Source organism: Balaenoptera acutorostrata, chromosome 1, assembly GCF_949987535.1.
Source record: "Balaenoptera acutorostrata chromosome 1, mBalAcu1.1, whole genome shotgun sequence".
In the NCBI taxonomy this organism is placed as follows: Eukaryota; Metazoa; Chordata; class Mammalia; order Artiodactyla; family Balaenopteridae; genus Balaenoptera; species Balaenoptera acutorostrata.
Genome location: NC_080064.1, coordinates 140,671,327 through 140,695,235, shown reverse-complemented (window position 1 = coordinate 140,695,235; position 23,909 = coordinate 140,671,327). Strand labels below are relative to the sequence as shown.

General features: G+C 34.6%; 1 protein-coding gene across 2 annotated transcripts in view; it reads right to left on the bottom strand.

Moving 5' to 3' along the window:
* CEP350 (centrosomal protein 350) overlaps positions 1-23,909 on the bottom strand; it is a 137,359-nt gene that overhangs the window by 97,199 nt on the left and 16,251 nt on the right. For both annotated transcript variants that reach the window (XM_057544308.1, XM_007188195.2), the window contains exons 4-11: positions 21,735-21,849; positions 20,712-20,871; positions 17,183-17,805; positions 13,028-13,141; positions 9,777-9,890; positions 5,390-5,536; positions 3,159-3,814; positions 2,271-2,392 (exon numbers count right to left, since the gene is read on the bottom strand). In XM_057544308.1, coding sequence (XP_057400291.1) covers positions 2,271-2,392; positions 3,159-3,814; positions 5,390-5,536; positions 9,777-9,890; positions 13,028-13,141; positions 17,183-17,805; positions 20,712-20,871; positions 21,735-21,849 — 2,051 coding nt within the window. The remainder of the gene's footprint in view (positions 1-2,270; positions 2,393-3,158; positions 3,815-5,389; positions 5,537-9,776; positions 9,891-13,027; positions 13,142-17,182; positions 17,806-20,711; positions 20,872-21,734; positions 21,850-23,909) is intronic.

The window sequence follows — 23,909 nt, the reverse complement described above, 5'->3', positions numbered from 1 at the left end:
AAAAAAAGAATTATATCTTTCTAAACATTTTTCTACATGTATGTTGTGTTTCATGTTATTTTCACGAAAATGAAATCTTATCATACATACTGTTTTGTAAACAGCTTTCTTCAACTAAGACACATTTTTTAAACTATTGAGGAGAAGGCATTATAACCCTTAAAACTCTGTGGACAAAATTTTTTACAATATTGGCTCTACCTTTCTGTTTAAAAATAATGTTACATAAAAGAGAAATGCTTAAGACTGTAGGCATGATATTACTCTAACCAACACATATTTAATAAACACCAAACAGTTATGTTTAACATTGTACATACTAAAGAAATGAGATTATTACAATCTAGTTATAAGAAAAATTGATAGGGCATCCTTAAAGGCTAGAAACAGAATAAAGATGTCCTAGATGACATTATATAATTCACTTATATTTCCAGATTATAGACAACCTCCCTTGTATAGTATATTAAGGAATACTATACAAAGGTTAAAGACTGGTGTTAACTATTAGAAAATCCTTAGAAAAAATAACATGAGGTTTTGTCCTTGGTCTTGTCCATTATTTTTGGATTGATGACATGAAGACATGCTTATCAAATCCGTAGATGACAGAAAGTTAGGAGGCATGGCTAACCCAACAAATTATCGAATTATGATTCAAAGTTATTTAGACAGGCTGCAACCTTAGACCAAACTAGTATGAATATATATGAAGTCCTACCAATTAAGTTAAAAAAAAATCATCTGGAGGAGGGTAACCAGGGTGATAAGGGAAATGAAAGGCATGTAATACAAGGTTTGGTTGAAGGTTATGTGGTAGCAGTCTTGTATATTGAATGACTGCTATGAAAGTAGAATAAAGGAAGGCTAGTGAGTAGATTCTATATCACAAAATATAGACTATTACAAATGCAAGGTGTGAGGTTATTAGTGCCCAAATTAAGCTGGTAGTAACAGAAATACAAAGGAAGTTATAAATAAAAAGGTACTGCTGAGTAAAAACCCAAGATCTTTAAATTCAAGTATTTAGAATGACAATTTTGTGGCAGGCTCTATGTTGATGGTAGAGGAATAGCAGTACACAAAAATGGAAAGATTTAATCCAGTTATGACCTAATCCTTACTCTTCAGTTTCAGAAGATCTAGCAGGGATGAGAGACGAATAAACAGCTAAACACGATGTCGTTAAGTACTAATATAAAGATATATAAAGTTCAATAGGGTATAGATAGGGAACAATGAACTCTGATAGCCAAGGAAATTGACTTTTTAGCTAGATCTTCAAGGTCTTCAAGGTCAGATAGGTAATTTGGAGTTTTCCGGGTAGCTAATGCAGAATGATGGAACATGAAGGGCAAGGAAAAGAAATGCTGTGCTTTTAAGCATAAACTAACTGAGAGAACTCAAAGAATTACAAGGATTACATAAAACGATATAGGCAAAGTACTTAGATCAGAGCCTGAAATGTAACAAACAATAAATGTTAGCTATTTTTATCAATATTATTATTCTCTTGGGAGGTGAGGGGGGCAGCAAGGGGGCGAGAGGATCAAATGTATTAACCCAAAACTGGTTAAGTGACTTGATTTTTATTCCCAAAATGGTTATTTCAAAGTATAACTTATAACCATGTAATCTGCAAATCATCTTAACTTTCATGGACAAATAGTTTTTTGTTATTTTTTTCTTTTTACTTTACTGCACACTTTACAGCAAAAAAAAATTTTTTTTCTTAATTTAAGGTAAAATAGCCCTCATTCACCAATCTGAATTCAAATCAAATCCCTTTTTAGTCCTCGTCCGTGTGTTCATATGCATATCCAAACATAGTTTTTGAGAGGTAAGATATGTTGATATAAGAGTCATATGAAGAAATTTTGAATAGTTATGGATACAGAAATGCCTTTTAAAAAATATTCAACACAAATACTTAAAAATATTAATTTCACTGTGATTCATTTATCCGACAAACATTTATCTGTGTTTACATCAGAGAAGGCAAGAGTGCTTCCAACTGCAGGTGATCCCCAGAAGGAACTGATATTTACACCAGATATTAAAGAACAGGCAAGAGTTGAACAATAGAATAGAGCATGCAGTAAGTATAGATGTATACCATGCTTAAGTATCCATCAGAAGATATTAACCAATTTCTAAATAAACCTCTTCTTCACAAGAAGGTCAATCAATAAAATTCACTGAGCATAGACCACTATACTAATATCGTGGAAAGAAAGAACCTTAATCATCTTTCATTCCCCCCTTTTTACCTTGCAAGAGGCTGTGGAGGTTCTGACAGAGACATGTCACTACTGGAAGATGCACTTGGGGGACGTTCCTGCACTTTGTTCTCTTTGTCAGATTCTCCAGATGGCTGATACCCTGGTCTGGTCTAAGAAAAAAGGACATCAAAGTTATCTGACTCACATCATAAAGATATATTCAAGGAGCACATAAGATAAATATTAAGTTGCTTCAACTTTACAAAGATCACGAAATGCAGGAGCTTTTTTCTCTCAAATAAAACCAATTCAAATTTAGTTTGTCTTAAAAGCAGCCATTACAGTTAACAGCAAAATTACACCTGAAATCCAACAAAGGCACCTAACACACTGCATAATTCGGAGGAAATAATACTCTTTCTAAACCTCAGTTTTTTCACCTAATAAGTGGAAATACTAGTAGTACCTACCCTTCTCAGGGTTGTGAGAATTTACTGAAACTTAAGCCTGTAAAACATTTAAAACAGTATGTGGTATATGGTACAGACTCAAATGTTATTCTTATCCTTAAAAACAATAGCAATAGTCATAAAATTAGCACACTAAAGTAGGATATTCTCTAATTTCAACACAGATAACAAAACTAGGCTTTTCATTATTAATACAGTCTAACTTTGCTCAGTAATACAGTAAAAACTAGGCAAGGATATAACAGCAGTGATGAGACAGATCAGTAACAATCACTCTAGGAAACTAACTGAGCACTTATTTTCAATCGTAATTATCTAGAATAAACTTCATGAAAGGCCATCATTATTATAAATACTGTCTGAGCATATGTCTGAATATTAGGAATGGTAATTTTTAAATAGTATAGCAAGTAAGTTTTTCCTAACTGTGAATTACTTCCCTTTGTATTTCTGTCACTACTATTACCTGTGTTTCCTGCATATGTTGATGAGTTGGCTCTTCAAGCAATGACTTTTCTAGAAGCAATTTGGAGTAAGTTTCCTGCAGTCGCCTATTTGCTGATGGCTCAGAAGGAGGCACATTTTTCACTTTAGTAAAGGCTTCTTTCTGTTTCCGGTAGAGCTCCTGTAATCGTTTGTTCTTCTGTTCCGTGGCCTCCTTTTGAGCCTTCTTCTCCTCATTTTGCTTCCTCTTCCTTTCCTCCTGCTGTCTAACAATGTACTGTCGTACCTCATCTGTATCATAGTGACGCTTTTTGGAAATAACAGGGGGATCTTCATTAGCTGTTATTTTGTCAGGTTTTCTTTTTATTGGGCTATGACTCCTAGGAGCTTGTATTGATGCTGATGGCTTCTGATTCTGTAACTCTCCTGTCTCTTGCCTTGCAGCCTGAGCTGCTGAATCCAGCTGTAGGTCATCAAGAATTCCACGAATTTCAACAGGTAAAAAGTCCTTATTTAAGGCAGCATTTTCCTCCTGTTTATTATCTGGAAGAGATGGAACTAATTTCTTTGCATTATTTTCTGACCGAGCTCTACTTCTTGAACGTTCTGAGTTTCGTGGAAGATGTCTATGTGAAACATCCAATCTGGGATCCGATTCAGCTCTTCCAATATGACCACCTACAAAGTATGAACTGTTAGTGATGTATTAAAATTCTATATTCATTCCTAAGATTTATCACACTAAGGAGAAAATTAGGAATTTCGCTGTATCTTAAACTCAAATTCAAATATCCTATAAAGTCTCCTAAGGAATATCTTAGAAGGAAAGAAAAACAGTAAGAGAAGAATTTCAATACTCTTAGAAACTATACTTCCTCGGCATTTTTAAAAGTGCATCTTTTGGGCTTCCCTGGTGGCGCAGTGGTTGAGAATCTGCCTGCCAATGCAGGGGACACAGGTTCGAGCCCTGGTCTGGGAGGATCCCACATGCCGCGGAGCAACTAGGCCCATGAGCCACAACTACTGAGCCTGTGTGACTGGAGCCTGTGCTCCGCAACAAGAGAGGCCGCGATAGTGAGAGGCCCGCGCACCGCGATGAAGAGTGGCCCCCGCTTGCCGCAACTAGAGAAAGCCCTCGCACAGAAACGAAGACCCAACACGGCCAAGAATAAATAAATAAATAAATAATTTTTTTAAAAAATAGCCTTTTAAAAAAAAAGTGCATCTTTTAATATTTCTGAAATAAGGACGTATCTCGCTGCTGATACGAATATTTAACTATATGAATAATTACTATTTCTCTCCCATATGCATATTTAATGTTACTATTTCTCTCCCTCACCAAACCCTCAAATAGCTGTTAAAAAACTGACAATGTTATAGGCTGCCACAACTCTCCAATGAATAATAGAAAAAATTAAATATATAGAAAAACAATCATTTTATCATCTAAATGTTTGTTGATGTGGCTTAATTTTAGGCTAAGGACGGTGTGAGTTTATTTATAAGCTAGATAAAAGTGAAGAGGAACAAACAAAAAATATATATTGACTTCTATATACCAAATTGCATCTCTTACTGAATCCATTCCAGAAGCTCAAATTCAGGCAAATTTTTGCCATTGGAAAGGAAAGCGGGTTTGTAGGTATTTATATTTCATTTCCCAAAATTAGTGTTCGTTAGTGAAAAAGTAACTGGTTATTTCAAATGGCACTCAAGATGTTTCAAAAAGAAAACAGCAATGGACTTGAGGGTCAAAGTAAAGACCTGTGGATCTAGATCAAATTTTGTCACCCACTGACTGTATACCCTTGAGAAAACTCACGTCTCTCTCAGGGCCTGTTTCCTAATCTGTCAAACAACAACAAAAAAATCCAACCTTGTGAATGTCTACTTGTGTTTATGTCTGTGGAGATAAGACAGATTGGACTTGATTCTCTAAAGGTCCCTAAAGGTCTAACAAGATTTGATTACATGATGCTTTGCTATTTATTCATAATGACAGCTAAATGTAATTAATATAACACAAACAGAATTCTTAATAAAGATCATCATAACATCTATATATGGAAATTATCCACAGACAAGCCTAATTTCTTCTTTTTTGAGCTACATTCACAATTATGCAAAGTCTTAAGAGCATTCTTAAAAGAGTATTTTCACCTCTCAAAGTACTTACACAAGCAACTTTTAATTGCTTTGCTCAACAATTTTAATGGTTGAGTAATTTAATTTACTAATTTAATTACTCACCAGATTTAGTAGTTCTTTCTCTTCCACTTCTGTCACTTGATGCTATTCTTCGCTCTTTTTGCTCTATTCTAGGTGCAGGTCCCAGAATTTTCTTTACTAATTTTTGTCCATCTCGCCAAGAAGATGTACTTATCAGATGACTGCTACCTAAAAACAAACAAACAAACAAACAAACAAAAAATATATATATATATATTGGATTGAATTTCCAACTTAAATTTTAGCTCTCAGAAGTACATCTTAAAAAATCTCCAAACAATAAATGCTGGAGAGGGTGTGGAGAAAAGGGAACCCTCTTGCATTGTTGGTGGGAATGTAAATTGATATAGCCACTGTGGAGAACAGTATGGAGGTTCCTTAAAAAACTAAAAATAGAACTATCATACGACACAGCAATCCCACTACTGGGCATATATCCTGAGAAAACCATAATTCGAAAAGAGTCATGTACCACAATGTTCACTGCAGCTCTATTTACAACAGCCAGGACATGGAAGCAACCTAAGTGTCCACTGACAGATGAATGGATAAAGAAGATGTGTCACATATATACAATGGAATATTACTCAGCCATAAAAAGAAATGAAACTGAATTATTTATAGTGAGGTAGATGGACCTAAAGTCTGTTATACAGAGTGAAGTAAGTCAGAAAGAGAAAAACAAACACTATACGCTAACACATAAATATGGAATCTAAAAAAAAAATGGTTCTGATGAACCTAGGGGCAGGACGGAAATAAAGACACAGATGTAGAGAATGGACTTGAGGACATGGGGCCGGGCGGGAAGCTGGGACGAAGTGAGAGAGTAGCACTGACATATATACACTACCAAATGTAAAACAGATAGCTAGTGGAAGCAGATGTATAGCACAAGGAGATCAGCTCGGTGCTTTGTGACCACCTAGAGGGGTGGGATAGGGGAGGTTCAAGAGGGAGGTGATATGGGGATATATGTATACATATAGCTGACTCACTTTGTTATACAGCAGAAACTAACACAGCACTGTAAAGCAATTATACTCCAATAAAGATGTAAAAAAAAAAAAAAAAGTACATCTTACTCAACCATACACATATTTGTAATTAATCTTTTGCTTATCTTACACCAAAGTCAAAAGGTTTACAATCTAATTTTATTTTTAAACTTAAGTCCCCAAAATTAATGAACAGTTTGTTTAAATCTTGACTTACCCACACACCTCAAATACTAAGTGTAAAATTCTTTGAAAGTTAAGTACCAAATACTAATGATTTCTGAAACCTCAAGAACCAGGGCACTGAATCTAACAATTTGGCACAGAACAATAATATGTCTTAACTATAATAAGTGTTTGGTTTACCAAAACTAGCACAGTACCTGACACATAGTAAAATGTATGTCTGCTGAATGAACAAATGACTTAAGCTAAGCATAGAAAAAAAATTTAAGGAAACATAACAAATAGTTAACAGTGATTACCTTTGAAGGGGATGGTATTACAGGGAATTTCACATATTTTACAGATATATAACAAAACTACATACTACTTTTTAATGCATAAAACAATGACATTCAAAAAGCAAATATCATCAACACTTTAAATTGCCCTCATTATAAAACTTCATAAAAATAAAAGTATATTTCAATAAATACAGCTGTTTACCAAGAGAAAAAATTTTCATTTATTAGCTTCAGATTGTAAAAAAATTAACATTAGACCATTATTTCAAAACAGACGGTAACATAAAAACCAAAAAATGCCGTGAAAGACCATTTACAAAATAGAAACCATTTTAAAAAACTGAAATAAATACGTAAAAGTGTTTAAATGCAAAGCAATATAAGAAATGTAATGGAAATGAAAATAATGAAGTAGCACTTTAAACCTAATTAAATTAGAAGAAAATACTTTTATATTCATAGCCAAAGCTGGTAAAATTACAATAAAAATCACTCTTATAAAAATCATACTTATACCATGCTTGTTGAAATATCAATGGATATAGTTTCTCTAAAAAAAAGAAAAAATAGTATTATATGTCAAAGTGCTCATTTTCCTTGATCAAATAATCCAAGTAATAGAAATGTATCCAACAGAAAGAAAAAAAATAAATGAAAATGTTCACTGTATAATTTTTTATAATATCAGAAGTAACCTAAACATTGAATGGTAGATAGTTGAACTATGTTTCTACTAGAAGGAGTACTGTGTGGCCACTTCAAATTACAATTTCTATAAGAAATAACAGAAATGTTCTTGTCGTAAGATGCTAAGAGAAAAAGATAAAATTTTATGGATACAACAGCTACAATCACCTACTAGTGATCTTTAAATTACTGTAAGGAAATACACAAATACTAGTACTTTGTTTAAGTAAGGGCAGTGGTTTTTAATCTGTCTTCTTCTATTTTCCAAGCTTTCTGTGATACTATTTTATTGATTTATAATTTAAAAAAAATACCACCCCCTCCCGCCCCCGCACAGAAATGCTGCGGAGTGTACAACTTGAGACATTCTGTAGGACACCTGACAAAGTGTAGCCTTTTATCTTGTTTCAGGATGCATATTTATTACAAGTGCTCTGGTTAAATATTGAGAAGTTATATGCTGCAGTTTAGCATTTCGCCTTTGTAATTTACAGAAAGTATTGCAGAAAATAAACTTTTGTTTCATTTTGCAAAAAAAAAAAGAAACTTTATGTTCTTAAGCAAAATGAGAGAGCAGGCTTCTCTTCAATTTCAGCTTAATTTTCTGAATCAGGAGCAAGCAACCATGAATATACTGGGTAGCTATTTATAAATGTTGGCTTCCAAATATGCTGGGTGGTAATTTCTGAATTCTGGCTTTCTGGAATAGTCTCATGCAGTCATTGGTAGAAAAAGAGGACTTTCACTATAGATAAACTCTTAATACAGCTTTAATACAGTTTAATGACTCTCTGTCTTGGTCACTGCCACAGTACACACATGGGAATTAGCCCACCACAAAACTGGATAAATACAATCCAAGATCAGTATTTGTAAGTTATAGTGGTCCCAGTGCTTCACTTCAAACTATGCCCCTGACAACTAATATCACATGAAAAATACTTTGTTATATTTTTTTAATGTAAGAATTAGTGTAGTTTACATTCAGATAATTCATGTTCCTATAAAATCTTATTTTTTTATTTGTATACAGCCAGGGTCATTCTTGTATGACATCTACAGTTAACAATGGGCGTCACAAAGTAAGTTATTTGACACTCTTCTGATTAGTCTATGACCAGAAAAACAAGCACCTGGTCAGAAACCAGTGCCCCGTCACTCCTATTCCCTGTTCCCATAAGACTTCGTAAGTTCCCTATCCTACATTCATTACTCTTTACTGTAACTACATATCTACTCTTTTCCTGACAGGATTATAAGTTCCAAGAGGGCAGGGGCTATGTGCATCCTCCTTACCACTGTACTGCCTAAGCTTAGAATACCCCAGTGCCACACATATAGCAAGTGCTCAAAAATATTTGCATAATGAATGAATGTTTGAATGTCTCCAAACTGAAAGTGACAAGTTCCCAACTTTCTCCACTTTCTCTTGACCCAAATTACTCATTGACTTAAATATGACATACTAAATAGCCATTTTCAATATAGCTAGAAATAACAATAATCAGTAGTAGTGGAATTACACCTAACAATTGAGTGCTTACCATGTGTCAGGTACTATATTGAGTACTTTTGGTATTAACTATTTTAGTTCTCACAACAACCTATGAGAGAAGTAACTACTGCTTTCCCATTTACATATGGGGAAACCAAAGGATACCAAAATTAACTTATTTACCAAAGGAACAAAGCTAGACATGACAGAGCCAGGTTATAAATCCCAGGCAATCTGGATCAAGCCTGAAATGTTAATCACTATGGAACTAGGGAATTCTCTTTATCCCCCTTCTTGATTTATTCAGAGTCCAGCCTGACCACTACTAGCATGGACTACCAGACTTTTCTTGTGCAACATTTATTCTCTTACGAGAATGAGTGAAGGAACTTAGCTACAGTCATAAGCCATCCCTTTGTATATAAAAGTTCACTACATAAAAATCATTACCTTTAATCTGGTTAATTTCTATTAAAAATAATGATAGAAAAAAATTGGAGGGGGGCATTATTCAGCATCATGGTGAATATATGGTTTGATGAATATACACATACATGAGGACTTATCAAACTATACATTCTAAATATGTTTAACTTACTCTATGTCAATTATACCTCAATCAAACACACATATACAAAATAATGATACATAAAATATACTGAATTTTTGCATGTGTCGAATAATGAGAACATTTATTTCCATGTAGATGCCATTTCACTAATATGTAACTTTAGGATGGGCCTGATATTGAGAAAACCAACCTGTTTTGCATTCTGGACTTGATAACTGTGCTACCTTTTGGACTTTTCGTACTGGCTTGACCACTTTCTTCTCTTTACTTTTTTCAGCAGGTTTTTCTTTCATAGAGCTATCATCTGAAAAGCAGAAACATATATAGCAAATATTATAACAATTGCTACCTACCCACTCATCCTCCCCCCCAGTATGAAAAATCTGTGTAAAGTATATGATTCAGGCAGAGAGAGAGAAACCTTCACTGATGCTATTTCTTTGACCCAAAGACTACAATGCCAAGTCCTCTTACAGCAAAGTCTAGAGATCACCGTTACTCCAATGTTAGGTTCCAATTCTTTGTTATCTTTTTCAGGAAATCCTTGAGAAATTCACCCTGCTTTCACAAACTAGAAGACGCTGCAACAGTAATACTTTCCAAGCTAGATCATAGCATTTATAGAATCTCAGAGGTGAGCACTTTCACAGACTCCTTTTCATTTAAAAATTCCTACTTAACTGAGACATTCATGACCTTCTAGCGTAAAACTTTATAAAATACTCAATATTCCTAAATTAGGCCCTTTTATGATTATGCTAGTGAAACTTGTCAAGGTATTTCACATACACACACATAAGTTACTACTCACTAATTTTTAAATTCCAACCTGGGGAAATAAACTGAACATATAAATTTGAAAATTAATCTCAATCACAGATCTGGATAAATGTACTTTAAAATACATATAGAGCTCTGCATTCTGGGCAAAGAAGAAGTAAATGTGAGTCAAAGGCCCTGAGGCAGGAGCATACTTAGTGTCTAAGAAACAGCAAGGAAGCCAGTGTGAATGAAGTGAACAAAGAGAAGAGTAGTAAGAACTAGGGTCAAGAGACATAACCGAGGGCAAGATCATGTAGGGCTTTATAGCTCATTGTAAGAACTTCAGGTTTTAATCAAGAATAAGATAAGAAATTTTTGAGCAAAGGAGTGATATGACCTAAATTAAATTTTAACAAGGTTACTCTCACAGCTGCGATGAAAACAGACCCATTAGAAGAAGGGCAGAAGCAGGGTAACCAGTTAGAAAGCTACTGCGGTAATCCAACCAAGAGACTGATGGTGGAGGGCTTAGACCTAGGTGGTAGCAGAAAGTGGTTATATTTCAGACAATGTTAGATATAAGGTGTGAGAGAAACAGAATGATCAAGGATGACTCAAGATTTGGGACCTGAACAATTAGAAAGATAAGATTAACTAAAATGGAGAGACTACCACAGGAATAAGTTTAAGGGGTGTACCATGACCCCATTTAGTTAGTTACCTAGCTCCATTTTTGGATATATTAAGCTTAAGAAATCTATTATGCATCCAGAGGAAGGTGCAGAGTTAGCAGCTGGATATCAATCTGAGTTCAGAGAAGTCTGGCCAGAGACATAAATTTGGGAATCATCAGCAACAGAGCATATTCAAAGTCCTGAGACTAGATGAGCTTGCCTAGTTTGTATATAGATAAACAAAAAATTTAAAAAACAAAAAAGGAAAAAGAAAGGGGTGGAGGAGAAAAGAAGAGAAAAGAAAAAGAAAAAAAGAAAAGAAAAATAAAGAAAAGAGAAGCACAGATCCAAGCACTGAGACCAGGACCTGCTGATGTTCAGAGATCAGAGAGTCGATTAGGAAAAAAAACAACTAAAAAGGAGCAGCTAGACTTAGGAGGAAAACTAAACACTTATGGTATCCTAGACAGATGCCAAGTGAAGAATTTCAAGGAAGAAGTGATCAGTGATGTCCAGTGATGCTGAGAGATCAAGTAGGATGACAAATGAGAATTAAACATTGGATTTAGCAATGTGGAAGTGTGGAAGTCACTGATGATCTTGATAACAGCAGTCCACAGACATGTAGGAGCAAAAACCTAACAGAAGGTTTCAAGAGTAAAACAGAGGAGAAAAATTGGAGACAATGAAGATAAGGCAACTTTCTGAAGTTTTGCTGTAAGTAAAAGAAGAGAAACAAGGTAGTTGCTAAAAAGAGTAGGGCCAAACGAGGGGTTCTTTTATGATGGTTGAGATAACAGCATGTTATCAAACAGTATGTTGATGGGCATGACCTCGTACAGAGGGAAAACTTGATGATGCAAAAGAAAGAAAACAAGGCTGAAGTAATGTCCTTCAATACACAAGAGCAAATGGAATATAAAACACAAGTAGATGGGTTTGTTTAAGATAGGAGCCCAGGCAGAGTTCACCCACCATATCAAAAGAGAAGGCAGACTATAATACGCAGACCTCTTTAAGAGTTTTTGACATACATCATTCCACTAGTCTATAATGATACTGTTCTATGAAGTATATAGTTATTATTCCTATTTTACAGATGAGAAAACCAAGGAAGAGAGGTTATGTAACATAGATAGTATAAATTGCTAAAATGTGGCAGAGCCAGAATTTGAACCCTTGTAAACTGATTCCAAAATCTTTCCTCTTAACTATTATATTTCCTTTCCACATGGGAAAAAATTTCTGAAAATAGTGTTCCAACAGTAACAGTAGGAAAATTGGACTGGACAGTTAATGCCACAATATTTATTAGCAAAATCTCCACTGGGGCTTACTAGAAAACTCTCACACTTTAGAATCAGACAGACTTGGTTTTGAACCTTGGCTTCAATTCTTAACTTTATGCAACCTCGGGAAAATTACTCTTTGGGCCTACATTTCCTCAACTGTAAAACATTCAGAAGACTAAGTACCCAGTAGCATCTTGCCCAGAATCATACAAGGTGTTCAACAGTAGTAACATTACGAGTATAACCTTCCTATTTCCCTCTTCCAATCTTCCATAAGTTCCTCCTTCCATCCTCTATCATTATTCCCTTCCTATAATGTTCATTTCTCTTCCTGCATTTTGCCTTCATGTTAGTTATCTTATCTGCTGCCTGCCAAATTACTGACCATTTCAAAGATCTCAGAGGTCTAGTAGAAGTAAACTTCAACTAGACTCTACTATGTTTTCTTCATATCAGACAAGTCCAACTCAGAAAGACCCTTAGTTTAAAAATAGCCTAGTTTCTGCCTCATCAGCTATGCATGCTAATTTTAACCCTGGAGCAGAGCCCAGAGGCTAAAAGAGCCTTACAACTGACACCATCACTACTTTAGTATACCATGCAGTTAGAAAAGGGAAATATCTTTAGTTTGGTGACAATTTTATGTTTAAGTATTGCACGTTAGACAGTATGCATGATAAAACACTCAAAACCTAGGAACACTCTACACTCACCTGCAAAGTGAAGTGCTAAGTCACGATACAGTTCTCTACTCATGTTTTGAAACTCAGCCTCCTGCCACACTTTCCCATCAGGTGTTCGAATCTTGGTCTCTGAAGGATTGAAGCCTAATATATAACCAACAATACAGAACATTCTTATTAAAGTTGCATTAAAAGTTTTGTTTGTTATATTCTTATAAGTGAGATAAAATTAATAAACCATAAAATTCACTCTTTTAAAGTGTACAACTCCCTGGTTTTTAGGATATTCAGAAAGTTATACAACTATCACCACTATCTAATTCCAGAGCATTTCATCACCCTGAAAAGTAACTCTGTGCCCATCAGCAGTCACTCCCCACACCATTCCCTCTATTCCCCGGCAACTACTAATCTATTTTCTATCTTTATGGATTTGCTTGTTCTGGACATTTCATAAAAATAGAATCACACAATATGTGGCCTTTTGTGTCTGGCTTCTTTCACTTAGCATTTTGTTTTCAAAGCTCATCCACCTTATAACACATATAGAAGCTTTATTTCTTTTATTATTGAATGATATTCCATTGTACAGATATACCAATATTTGCTTATCCATTCATCAGCTGATGAACATTTGGGTTGTTTCTACTTTTTGGCTATTATGAATAATGTCACCATAAACATTCATGCACGTGTGTGTGTGTGTGTGTATGTATATGTTTTCAATTCCCTTGGGTATTATACTTAGGAGTGGAATTTCTGGGTCATATGGTAACCCTATGTTGAACTTTTTGAGAAACTGCCAAACTGCTTTCTAAAGCAGCTACACCATTTTACATTCTCACTAGCAATGTATGAGGGTTCCAATTTCTCCATATCCTCACCAACACTTGTTATTGTCTGTCTTTTTTATTATAGCCACCCTAGTAGGTGTGAAATGGTATCTCACCGTGGTTTTGATTTTTGTAACCCTAGTAACTAATGATGTTGAAAAGATTTATAAGCTTTTAAAAGAGGAATGCATCATTAGCTACCACATAATATGTTAACAAATTCTGTTTGGAAGAAGTAAGCTTCAGTGAGACAAAGCAATATACATTTGTTCAAAAAGACTAGAAATGGAGATGTACTAAATTAAATGATAAATGGCAATCATAAATTATGGATATCAGAGCTACAAACTACCCTTCTTAAGACTAAAAGAGAGACAACGTTACTCATTCTTCTTTTCTTTGAATACAGGCATTAATTGCTATCATCTGTCTGATTTTGCCTATGGCTGAACAAATGGACAAGCTGCTATCTACATAGGCAAAATGCAACCAAAGTATGGAAAACAGTTCTTTAAAACATACCTGCTCAATTTCTCAACAAACATTACACATGTGCTATTTCCTAGAAATTATCACTCTAATTTCCTACTTCAAATTTATCACTACTCTTTTAAGAAACATACAGAACTTAGAATGTTATTTTGCAAAAAAAAAAAAATAATAATAAAGTATCAAATGTGGATGATAACCAGAGTAGTAAAAAGATTTATATTTTCAAATGGGCTCCACTTACCAAAGAATCACCATTAAATATTTTGTAAAATTAAATCAATATAAAGAATGGAGTCAAAAATTGGTAAAAGTACTTTAGAAGTGTTAGATAAAATGTACTGGTAAACTAATTACATGTCTAATAAAAAATAATCTATTCAGCTCTTAGGAACAACAGCATAAGCTTTATTTTACCTGACATTTGTAGCATTGGGCACACACAATTATGCCTATAGCTAAATAAGGAAAATGTTTATAAACAGTGTTCAGTCTATTGCAAACCAGTTTGTAACAAGAAAGTGTGGCAATTCCTTGTAAAGCTACCTCCCTCCCAACATTTCTCACCCTCATTCCATCTCTCTACATTCAACCCTATCATTTTTTCTTCTCTCCTCTTTAGGAAACATTTATTTCTATGGGAGCCTTTCTTTATATTTGATCTTTACTAACAAGTTAACTTTAAGAAGCTTTCAATATCTACATCAGTTTCTCTTTCTGTTCCCCAGTTTTTATTTCCATTCTCTTTGTGCACATTTTTTCTTACTAGTTGAATTTACTGAATAGAATAAAAAATATACTGTGCATTTACTTGTGTCCAAGACACTGCACTAAGCTCTAAATAAAATACAGATGACCAAAATAGGCTCTTAACATTCTTGGGCATTTAAACCAGAAAGAAAAAGATATGCAAACCACTAAGTATAAGGAAGAATCACATAAACACCACTGTGTTCACTACTTCAAACTTTAAACATACACACACAAAAATGTAAAAACAAAGTTTAGAAGGGGTTTCATATGCTAACAACTGTATAAAAAGAGAAAGAAAACACACACACACACCCTCTCTCTCTCATTTGTATATGAGAAAATTATCTCTGGAATGATACACAAATTGTTAACACAAGTAACCTCCAGAAAGGGGACCAGGTGGTTGGAGCACCAGAGTGATAGAGCTTTTCAACGTACATCCTTTTCATCTTTTGAATTGTGAACCAAGCAAATTTATTATGTATTTGAACAAGTGAAATTAAAATGTCACTTTAGAACACAGTATATTAAGAGGGTTTTAATTTATACTGACAAAAAGTTGGCAGAAAACCAGTTCTACACCGCTGGAAAAAATAAATCCATTGCTCAGGACACCGGAAACCATATTCTGTTACAACTTCTGAAATGTATACTATATTTCATTAGTTAGCCTCCCAAAAGTTGTATTCATAATATATTTTAATATGAAAATTAACATGTTAAAAATTAGTAAGTAAAAGGAATACACGAAATCCAGTCACCACTCAAAGGAAGTTATCCTTAAGATTTTCACTCTGGTTATTTTCTTTTTTAACTTTTAGATTTTTATAAATTATTAAATAAAATATAGATTCAAATCAACCATCTTGACTTTGCCTTAGTGGAATAACTTTTGGAATTTCAGAACTTTGACTTCTAGAATGAACAAATCTTAAAGGTACAATCTGTATTTAATGGGTCTGATATAAGTATAGCCAAAGTTTTGGATAATCACTATCTCAGAACCAACAAGAACATTCTGACCCCACCATTTGCTATCTGCGCTGTCAACAGTGTGGACAATTATTACTACGTGGCACACAAACTACTAGAAGGATAAGAAAGAATTTTACTAAGGGAACTACCCATAATTTTATCACAAATTATGTAGAATAAAATGCTAATTATCTATCTTTTATCTAATTCACAATGAATAGCACTAGCAAAACATAATAAACAACACAAAAAACTGTTAATTGCTCAAACTTTAGATAGTTAAATTTGTTCTGTTAAAATTAACAGAAGAAACAAATCTTGGCTATATTTTGATCTTCATACATTTATTCAAACTAAAAACTGAACTTGAAAAAATATCCACAAAAGAAAGGCCAGAATGGCAGGAATTTTAAGACAAAAGTCTAACACAGAGTAACCTCATCAATGAATCAACTCTTTATTAAAAATTTTATATGGGTGACCCTGTGAAAATAGTTTCAGGAATAAAAAAATGCAAACTCCTAAAAACCACCATATATAAAAACTTGAGTTGGGCCAAAAACAGAAATTCTCTCTGAAAAGCATCTTCTCAGTGGAAATCTGATTTAAATATTGTTTTCTTAAACATGGAGAAAACCCCTGTCAAAATTTGAAGATTAAGGTAACAACAGGGTCCAAATGTCAGTGCCAAAATATTCTGTAACCAAGTATTAACTGGCACTGACTGAATTATCTTTCAAACATTACTTTTGAAAGAATTTCTAATAACAATCCAAATACAATGGCAGAATAAGAGCAATATTCTTTCAGTTCTCTGAAAGTTGTACTAATTTTTATTTTCTCTTTTGTTCAACTTATTAACTGTTCATATGGTGGTTCTCAAACTATAAGGACCTCGAGGGACTTGTTAAAAATTCCAATTCTGGACCCTATCTCCAGAAATTCTGATTTAGATCCAGTGTAGGATCCAGGAATCTGCATTTTTAGCATGCATCCTGAATTAATTTTTTAAGGCATTAGATTTGAGAATCACACCCTGTTCTAAAGATGGTCCTCTCTACTCAAATACATCCAAGGGAGAAAGGGAGACAAGGAGGCAGGAAGACAGAAGAAGACACAAAGACTGATTACAAACCTTTATATGTTGGAGCAGGTGGTGCTGTTGCCACTTTCCTGACCTTTGCTGTCACTGAGCTATCAACATTAACAACCATTACTGGATGGTCAATATGACCCAGATTCTGGCCCTGGTCATTTGTTTCTTCTGAGTGTTCCCACTGTTTCCTGATCCGCTCCTTGAGTTTTTCCAATTTAACATCATGTTGTCGCCGCTTTAGGATATCTAATCTTTGGGAATTACAGGTACTAGTAGAAGATGGAGAAGAATCAGTTAACCGTAACACTTTTGAATCAACATCACGGCCCATGTAACATACAGAAGCCTTCAAAGTGTTCTCATTTCCTCTTGCTCTATTAGGCTTTTCTTCATCACTTCTCATAGGAGCTGCCATCTTAATCAAACATTCAGAATTCTGCAATGCATCAATTGTTGGTCGATCATTTAAAAATCTAACAACTGTATCATTGACGACAGATGATTGGGAGCTCTCAAAATCAGAGCAATGTATATTCCGATCTTCCTGATTGTATATCATCCGGTTCCCACTCTCAGGCTTCTCTTCATTAACATCCACACAATATATATGCTTTGACTCTAAATGGCTGGGACTTACGTTGGACGGTGTACCATGGACTTCCCTGTTATTAAAAAATAATTAGCGTTGAATAAAGAGTACAAAAACCAGTCATACAAACTGAATAGAGAACTCTAAGCTAACATTAGAGACCTCAAAAACCTAGAAGTTCCAGTAAGTTAAAAAAAACAAAATAACCATTACTACTATTAAAATTCAATGCTCAACGCCTCCTGTGTATCAAAGTTTAGATTATGGCAAATAATCTAAATCATAATCTGCATATTATAAAATAAGAAATATGCAAAAGAGGCATAGAGAGATTTCCTTAAGAACCCCAGAAAACAGGATTACAATCTGACTTTGCATATTCACTGGACACTATTACCAAAATGTACATTTTACTTCTCCATGAAATCTTAAGAACTAGGAAAAAAAAGTTCTCAAATTCTGACATTTCATATGTATAACTTCTAAATAATGTACCAAATTAGCAAATAGATTGGGAGTAGAAATTAAGTGGAAGTACAGTAAATATTTTCCTCCAAATAAATGTGGTTAGTAAAGTTTAACCTCTCTGAAACACAGACAACTTTTCTGGCAGCTTCAAATTATGTAAAGCATATCTAGAAACACCAGAATAAGCAAAGAAGACTGGACACAGCCAAAGTACATATCACAAAGTCCACATGTTCTCTACTCATAAAAACACTAGCAAAAGTATTCCTTCACAAACTATTTTTATTTTACATATCATTCTAATAAGTTATATTTTAGGAACAGAGCAGTTAATTAAAAGGGAGGTTAATGAAGACAAGCCTCAGCAGTAGGAAGAATACATGAAAAACTACCCAACAGGGACTTCCTTGGTGGCGCAGCAGTTAAGAATCTGCCTGCCAATGCAGGGGACACGGGTTCGATCCATGGTCTGGGAAGATCCCACATGCCGCAGAGCAACTAAGCCCATGCGCCACAGCTACTGAGCCTACACTCTAGAGCCCGTGAGCCACAACTACTGAGCCTGCGTGCCACAACTACTGAAGCCCGCACACCCTGGAGCCCGCACACAGCAACTACTGAGCCCGCGAGCCACAACTACTGAGCCCATGCTTCGCAACTACTGAAGCCCACACCCTCTAGGGCCTGGATGCTGCAACTACTGAGACCTGCGCGCCTAGAGCCCGTGCTCCACAACAAGAGAAGGCACCGCAATGAGAAGCCTGTGCACCTCAATGAAGAGTAGTCCCTGCTCACCACAACTAGAGAAAGCCCGTGTGCAGCAACGAAGACCCAACACAGCCAAAAAATAAATAAATTTTTTTTTTAAAATAAAAGAAAAAGAGAAACTACCCAACAAAGTTATAAAAGCAGATAAACAACCATCTGAACCTGCAAGGTCTGAAACAGTAGCATTTACCACATGTGGCAACTGAGCACTTGAATGTGGTTAGTCCAAACTGAGATGTGCTATAATGTAAATTACATACCAGATTTAAAAGATTTAAAACAGGGCTTCCCTGGTGGCGCAGTGGTTGAGAGTCTGCCTGCCAATGCAGGCGACACAGGTTCGAGCCCTGGTCCGGGAAGATCCCACATGCCGCAGAGCAACTAAGCCTGTGCACCACAACTACTGAGCCTGCGCGTCTGGAGCCTGTGCTTCGCAATGAGAGGCCGCGACAGTGAGAGACCCGCGCACCGTGATGAAGAGTGGCCCCTGCTCTCCACAAAGGAGAAAGCCCTCACACAGAAATGAAGACCCAACACAGCCAAAACTAAATTAATTAATTAATTAATTAAAAAAAAAAAAAAGATTTAAAACAAAAAAGAATGCAAAACATCTTTGTGTGTGTGTATGTGACTACTAAAAATCTTTTAATTACATATGTGTGGTTCACATTAACGGTTCCATTGTAAGTACTGATCTAAATGTTTCATGTATAGGCATAAAACTCTAAATGCCACAAAAATTCTTAGAGTCATGACTCTATTACAGCATAATATGGTAATTTTGTATCTATCGTGAGTGCATGAGTGTGTGCATTTTTCTAAGGAGATAGTCCACAGCTTTCATCAGATTCTCACTGGGGTCCATGACCCAAAAAACATTAGACCCTGTTCTGAATGGCTGACTATTAAACAAGATGGGGGCTGAGAACTGAGTTCTGTAGCTTCTCTCTGTAGAGATCAAGACTAAATTCAATTATTTTCACTATCTTGACCAGACTGCAATAATCCACAGGTCTAAAATTAGCACATGTAGAGAATAAAATAAAGCATAAAATGGTAGGTTATCTACCATGCTTCAATCTTAAAAAGGGAAGAACTCACCAAAAAAAAAAAAATGTAATTTCACACAGTCTTTCAATCACTCACTCATTAAATATTCACTATACAGTTCTTTCAACTTTTCTATGAATATGAAAATTTTCATAATAAAATGTTGGAAAAAATATCTAGAATACTTAGTAAATGATAGGCACTAAGATAATGCTTTGAGAATAAGACAGATTTACAGTCATAGATAAACTAATGTAATGGGTAGATATGGAATCAAAATATAATGCAACATGAAAGTGCTCTAACAGAGGAAGCACAGAGGAAGGGTTAAATAAGCTGGAGAATGAACTGGGGTAGAAACAGATCTGGCAATGTTTCATACAGAAGGTGATAAAAGAAACTGAATAATTCATTTGTAGGAAACATATTTATTACAATGGCAGTGGTCTGGAGCAAATATTACTACTTCTTCTCCCCAAATATTCCATCTGTAAAAGAACAGAAAGTCAGCATTTCATAATATAAAAGATTTTGCTTTACCTTTTTAGAAAATGAAAAAGGTAATAATACTAGATCCAGAGTGCTATGAAAAACTGAGAAAATAAACTATACTCTTACTATAAATACTACAGATTAACTCTATTTGATAATTTTAAAAAAACAAAAAAAACAAACAAACAAAAAAACACTAACCTGTAAGAAACCAAAGGTTCACGAAATTCCACACGATTAATTTTCTTTACGTTACTCTCCAGGGTGGTAGCTCTGAGAGGACTACGAGATTTCTCTTTTCGTGATTTAGAAGATTTGGAGGTTGGAGCATTAACCCAAGAATCATCCAAGTATCTACCATCTGAAGAAAAAGGAAATCTATGGGAACATATGATATAAAATACAACTGTCTCTGAATGCAGCTAGTATTTAAGAAAATAACTTAGGTATCTATTATTTCTGAAATCCCTGGTTGGATATTATATAATATATAGTTGAGTTGAGTAGATGGGAAAAATTCAGGTTAAATTATTACAGTAACTCAACTTATGGAGAAAGACTATATTCTGAGCAAACAATGCAAAATAAAATTCTACATAAAAAATTCCTTTTTGTCAAAAGTTCTGACTCAAAAAAAAGAAGTATCAGATAAAACCCAACAGACTCACAGATTAATAAAAAAGAATCACAGTATCGGTGGAAAGTACTAACCTGCAGGTTTATCCCACTAATTATGCAACCACAGAATTAAATATATGAAAGGTAACCAAAGAAAATATTTACACTGTGTCAATTTATGATAGTATCTCTAAGACAGATATTCCAATTTTGATTTTAAACCCCAACAAAAAAATATAAGTCTTAAGTCAACTAAATTTCAAAGTGATATACCTGTGAATTAAAAACAAAAAAGACATTATAACCCTAAAGGCTCAAAATCAAATTCTCATTAACAACAAATGAAAACTCACTATCAAAGGCGATGCAGTGGTGCTAAAGTCCCTGATCAAAAGATGGTGAAAATGTCATCTACGGTCACTGAATACAAGCCTGCTTCATAACTACTCAGTACCAAAGAAAAAAAAACTAAATGCTGATGAGGTATATAGTCTCTGACAAAAGAACAAGGAAATACATGGGGCTATAAGAAGAAATTAAGTTGAAATAAAACATCAAAATTCATATTTAATATATTTATATCTTTGGAATTAATCTCATACATACCTTTTCTACTTATTTTTCTGGTAGCACTTGCAGAAGATTTCTTGGTATCCATGACAGAATCAAACACAGCTGTACTCGTAGGGGCTACTTCCAATTTGTTTTCAATGTGTCTCAGCTAAAGTTTAAACACCATCAAAACAAACAGGTTAATCCTGTAAATTAACCAGCTACCATCAACTTAATTAGTTATTTAAAACTATATTGTCCAATACCTTTCTCCAAAGTAGAAAAAACTTAGGAATGCTTTATTTTAATTAAAAAAAATAGTTTTCCCATTATTTACCACTTAAGCTCTACTAACAACTGGCTCAATGCTGCCCAAATCTGGACAAGAAAATTAAAGAGTTTGTAGAACATCAAGGAGTTTCTATTTGTCCTGCTGACCTATTTTTTTTAATCGTTGAGTTTTTTAAAAGCAGTAAATTTTCTGACATTGTATGTTGCGTATCATTAAGCTACATATTTTGTGCATTTCTATATATTTTATGCATTTTACATGCAAAAATGAGGAAAAAACAATTCAGCTAGACTAAAATTTAGGACTATTCAAATAGCCACAGCTTTTCTTTTTTTCTTCTTTTTTGGCTGCGTTGGATCTTCATTGCTGCGCGCGGGCTTTCTCTAGTTGCAACGAGCAGGGGCCACTCTTCACTGTGCTGCGCGGGCTTCTCACTGCAGTGGCTTCTCTTGTTGCACAGCATGGGCTCTAGGCGCACGGGCTTCAGTAGTTGTGGCTTGCAGGCTCTAGAGCGCAGGCTCAGTAGTTGTGGTGCACGGGCTTAGTTGCTCTGCAGCATGTGGGATCTTCCCAGACTAGGGCTCAAACCCGTGTCCCCTGCATTGGCAGGTGGATTCTTAACTACTGCGTCACCAGGGAAGCCCGCCACAATTTTTTATAGTTTTATATCTACAGAATAAGTTTCACAATAAGGACAAAATTCACAAGATAGAATTCAGGTTTCCATATGCTTTACAATTTAAGTCGACTTTTGATATTACCACCAATGATTTTAAAAAGCATTTTCTCCGCACATGCTTACAGGAGAAAACTTGAAAAAAACAGAAAACAGAAAAAAATAAAATTAAAATCATCAAAATTCCACCACACAGAGATAGAAACTTTGTGTAAAATTCTGATTTATCTTCTTTCAGATTTTTGCAGTGCAAATGTACTCACAAGATTGGAATAATCCTTTATATATTAATAGTTCTGTATCAGACATTTTTCCCCATTTATATTATGAACCACTTATCCCTAAAAATTCTTTTTAAAAGCCCAATTATTTTTTTGGAAAACAACTATTAACAGTTCAGCTCTAAATTAGTTTAGCTCTAAATTAAACTGGGGATAGAAACTATTCCTATGTTATAGATGTACAATACTCATGTAGAAGAGAGAGAATATATACTGATTGCTGTATTCATGGAGCCAAAATTTGACTCTGCATTATGACCAAACCTAGGTTATAGTAGCTTTTCCAGCTTGATTTTCAAACCAGTTCAAAAGATTAGGGGACAGAAATCACCATATTCAGACAGTAAAGAAATAGATAATTCGAACTCAGGTAGAATACAAAAGAAAACAAACAAAATATATATTAGAAGAGTAATTTGCCTAGAAAGCAGATGAAAAAGAAAAAAGGAAAAGGTCTCTCTTTGAAGAAGCTATGTATCACTTGCCGAATTTGGATTCCTAAACTCCAGACAAGACTGGACAGAACATAAATGAGAACATTTGCCCATAATCATGCTTTTTCAGCAGTGCTAAGAGAAAAGAGACTGCTATTGCCACAAAATAAGAGGAGGTAACTCACAGTCCACTCAAGGAAAAGCTGTTCCTTTCATTTCCTGACTCTGAGCCTTTTACATAGACACAGCCCCACCTTCTCAAATACATTCTATGTTTTAAATCTTCATCTCAACATACCAATTGAGCAAATTTATTAAAGCAGAATAAATAGTACAAATTATCTTAATCTTTTATATGCCATAGTGTTAATGTTTCTGATACTTAGTGTCTTAATTATTGCTTTACTAATAGTTGTCATTAATGTTCATTTTGTAACATATAGTATATAACTTCTTACAGAAATGTTTAACCTTATTTTCTTATCAAAAAAGCACTACAGAAAAAAATTGTAATCTATTCAATCACAACAGGCAATCAATTTTAGA